The 4,216-nt window shown below is 33.1% G+C and overlaps 1 protein-coding gene across 1 annotated transcript in view; it reads right to left on the bottom strand.

The window, feature by feature from the left end:
* Positions 1 to 836: 836 nt before the first annotated feature.
* LOC106473378 (protein phosphatase PHLPP-like protein) overlaps positions 837 to 4,216 on the bottom strand; it is a 17,813-nt gene continuing 14,433 nt past the window's right edge. The window contains exons 8-10 of the mRNA XM_022401825.1: positions 2,914 to 3,054; positions 2,483 to 2,665; positions 837 to 1,045 (exon numbers count right to left, since the gene is read on the bottom strand). Of these exons, the coding sequence (XP_022257533.1) occupies positions 3,038 to 3,054 (17 nt within the window). The 3' untranslated portion in view covers positions 837 to 1,045; positions 2,483 to 2,665; positions 2,914 to 3,037. The remainder of the gene's footprint in view (positions 1,046 to 2,482; positions 2,666 to 2,913; positions 3,055 to 4,216) is intronic.

Raw genomic sequence — 4,216 nt, forward strand, 5'->3', positions numbered from 1 at the left:
CCTTATACACCGGCTTACCACATCTCGGCAGACAGAGCTCCCTTATCACGAAACAGTTGAAAAGGTTATGTAACACTTACTATCCACAAATTTACCCAACTTTAGACTAAAAAAATTGTTTCCGCTACAAATATCGTTTGACGTCTGCCCATTGTTCACATCTCGTCTATTTATACACGTGCAGAGACTATAAGGCCTCCTATATTGGTGAAACAAAACGACACCTTAAAGTACGAGCATATGAACATATGGGCATATCTACTAAAACTGGAAGAAAGGTTACAAACCCTCCCGACTCCGCTATCTATCAACACAATACAGTAACAGGACATCCGATTTCTCTTTCAAACTTTAAAATTATTTCAACAGTCAAACATGATACTGAACTTCTCATAAAAGAAACATTACACATACAAACTCTTCTCCCGTCCCTAAATAACCCACACACACACAGTCTTCACTGGATTTAAACCTATTTTAACCATTTCACTAGTGACCCAGTTTTCATTTTTTCGTGTTCTATTTGTATATTCGATTTGTTTATTTCTGTTGTAATTACTAATATTGTTTGTTTGTTTGTTTTGTAAACCTAGATTACCGATGATGGAATTATGACGATTCCGAAACGTTTAATAAATGTTTCCCGTTATTAAGTTCGTATTTTGTTTTATTGTTCTGTTGAATATTAATTTATTTTTAAAGTTTTATAAAGCATCAAGACTCTAAGACTGTTAGTACTACAGTAGTTAGAATTGATTTTCTTACTTAACATATGTTTAATTTATCTTTGAACTTCATACATTTAAATACAAATGATTTATCCACTCTTACTGTGATCGCAGAATACCACTCCATACCCAAATCCTTGCTTGGCGGCTGATGCTGGGAAAGAACAGCAACATCATTTTTTCTTCCAAGAACGCAGGTAGCGCCACCTGTTGTTGTTACGTGGAGAGAATATACAGTTTCTTTGATGTTGAACTTAGGAGTCAACATACACAATGTAATTCTGGTGTTGAAGGCAGAACCGTTAGACTGCGCATGTCTGTGGAAACATTAAACGCATCATAAAAGGTTACTAAGATTTCACATTTCAATGCTATAAATGACATTCTATTTTTTTTATAGGTAGGTGTTTTCAAACGATTTTTACTAAACAAAGTAAAACAGGAAGATATTAAACTTAGTTTCTGTTTCAACAGTTATACACATTGTGCATGTTGAAGTGATATTATAATTTTGTTTCCTTAAACATGTAACGATATTTAAGTGGTAGAGTTATTGTTAATTAGGCTTAAAAAAATAAAACATATCTAGGTGGCAGAGTTATCGTTAATTAGGTTTAAGAAAAATAAAATAAATCAAGATGGTTGAGTTATCGTTAATTAGGCTTAAGAAAAAATAAAATAAATCAAGGTGGTAGATTTATCGTTCATTAGGCTTAAGAAAAAAATTCAATCAAGGTGGTAGTTATCATTAATTAGACTTAAAAAAAATAAATCAATGTGGTACAGTTATCGTTGATTAGACTTAAGAAAAAATAAATCAAGGTGGTAGAGTTATTGTTAATAAGGCTTAAGAAAAATAAAATAAATCAAGGTGGTAGTTATCGTTAATTAGACTTAAGAAAAAATAAAATAAATCAAGGTGGTAGTGTTATCGTTAATTAGGTTTAAGAAAAAATAAAATAAGTCAGTTTAGAAATTAAAGGATACATTAGCAAACAAAGTGGCAAACCATAAAAAGAACAGCAAACACTTATAAATCTGCTTCAAGACAACTACATTTTAGAGTAAATGAAATATTCGATTTCAAGCGGCTCTAAAACTTTTTCTTAGATTCTTTCAGCTAAAGAGTAAAACTCAAAAACTTTTTTTCTTATTCGTTGGTGAAATATTCGCCTCATATTTTTGTTTTGTGTTTATTGAAAAATAAATATTTCAACAAGAAACTTCCTAGAGAATGACCTGCGTTTCCTTTCTTTGTTTGATTCAAAGCGAAGCCACATTGGGCTGTCTTCTGTGCCCACCGAGGAGAATCGAACATTGGATTACAGTATTATAAGTCCGTAAATTTACCATCATCCCACCAGGGGACACCCGCCTACGTCCGTAAAGTGGAAATACATCTATCAGAAAAGATAGATAATAAACATTTCATATTTTAGAAAGAAACGATCTGCAGACCCTAGCGGCTCAGTGGTAAGTCTGAACGCTTACAATGCCAAAATTCGGGTTTCGATACCTGTTGTGGGCACAGCACAGATAGTCCATATTACTTTGTTATTCAGTTATTTCAGTTTGAAGCGTCTTTAAAACATTACAACAGTGATAATCAAAGAGAATTATACTATTGTGTTATGGTATCAGGTATTTCAGATTGAAGTGACAGTAAAAATTATTACGTAGTTGTTACAACTGAAATTCCGATACTGGCGCCCACAAGCGGGGTAATAGCGAATTAAAATAGTCAGTAAACTTACTTTAAAAATCTCATAAATACTTTCTTTAGAAGAACGTCAGATTTTTCATGATTTTCCTCTTTAAGAAACCGCAGTAATGTCTTCCGTGCAAGGTTCATGTCATCGACGTATTCTTCACTTTCAACGGCAGCTATTAGTAGACCGTGTTTTAGGCTTAATGAGTCCATTGGAGCAATAATTAACCTGTAAATAAAGCACGAGTTCTACTTCTTCCGTTACTAAAGCCAACGTTATTCAAATATACAAGCTATAAGTTAAAGAAACAAAATTACATAAGATAACACTGCTAACATCGTAAGTTTTGTTAAGCTTTTTTTTATTGCAGTAAGTGAAAATAAATTGTTCATTAATTTAATGAGTTCGTTTTAAAATTCAGTAATTCAAATTATTTTCAGTCGATTTTTGGACAATTATTCCTCATTTCTCCCTACCTGTCATGACTACCATAGCTTTCTGTTAAAGCGATTTCGAATGGACTGTCTTCACAAGAAAGTTGGTGCATGTCCTTGTCGCATGGTGGCGCTGTACGACCCGAGCAACTGACATCCACTACAGCTACATTTCGTTTTGTACTAAAGTAACAATATAAAAAATGATGAAACACTTCCTCTTGTTGAGTTTTTTGTTGTTGTTTTTAAACATAGCTATACAATTAGCTATATGTGCCTTGTCAAACGTAGGGAATCAAGCAACGGATTTTAGCGTTGTAAGTCCGTAAACCTATTGGTTTCTGTGGGACTAGAAACTGTATGAGGCTTATCTGATATATATATATATATATATATATTATATAAAGATGAAAAGTTGCCCGTTTATCCGTCTGTCACGCCGATATTTCGGCGGTTGCGATACCGATTGACATGCATCTTTCACCAAACGATGGCGCTTTCTGCCGTGACAAGCAAGTTTGTCTTTTTAAAATTCTTCTAGCCATATATATATATATAACGAACGATGCGCTACTTTGAGCATATAATTAGATTTAAGGGTAGGTTGGTAGAAATCGTGATGAGTGACAAAATTGAATCTGGTATACGTGCGCCCGCCCGTGCGCCTCACGCTTAGTATTGCTAGCGCATAAAAAATCATAATCTTTGGCTGAAATTCCCCATTACGGTTGCTTGGTTGTCAAGTAGACACATTGACATAACGTCACCAAATTTTGACCAATCGGAATCCTCGACTACAACTCTATAATAACCTACATGTTTTACCCGCAGCACATTTCAATTTTGAAAATGTCCAAATTAAAACATTTTGTACGACAACATATTAAAAGCTTATCAAATTTTTTAAAGAGGTATAACGTTAGGTCGTAAAATAATATTATACGTTTATTTACTGATAGTATTAAGTATGATAAACGTTATCCCTAACTTAAAAAAAATAAGTTACCGAATTAACTTATATCTTTCTTTTTTTCGGTTATAGGCCTTACTTACTAAATCTGAACTAAAACTAGGCCTAAGTGGACTTGTATATTTCGGTGTCTGCGATTAAAATTCTTTTGTATTGTTCTATAAATCCAGTATTTAAAGAAGTATTGTTCCAATAAAGATACTAATTTGACTGAAAATGTTTTACGGGCCTCTGCTAGTTTTATGAATATGTAGTTAAAAACCTCAGTATAGTGATCGAGTCCATATTGATCTAATTATGCTATAATAGTTAATATTTGTAGTTTTCCTCGACTGCTTAGCATTTTAGCTCTCTGAGAGCTTTAATTTAAAATAT

Source organism: Limulus polyphemus, unplaced genomic scaffold (genome assembly GCF_000517525.1).
Source record: "Limulus polyphemus unplaced genomic scaffold, Limulus_polyphemus-2.1.2 Scaffold6123, whole genome shotgun sequence".
Classification (NCBI taxonomy): domain Eukaryota; kingdom Metazoa; phylum Arthropoda; class Merostomata; order Xiphosura; family Limulidae; genus Limulus; species Limulus polyphemus.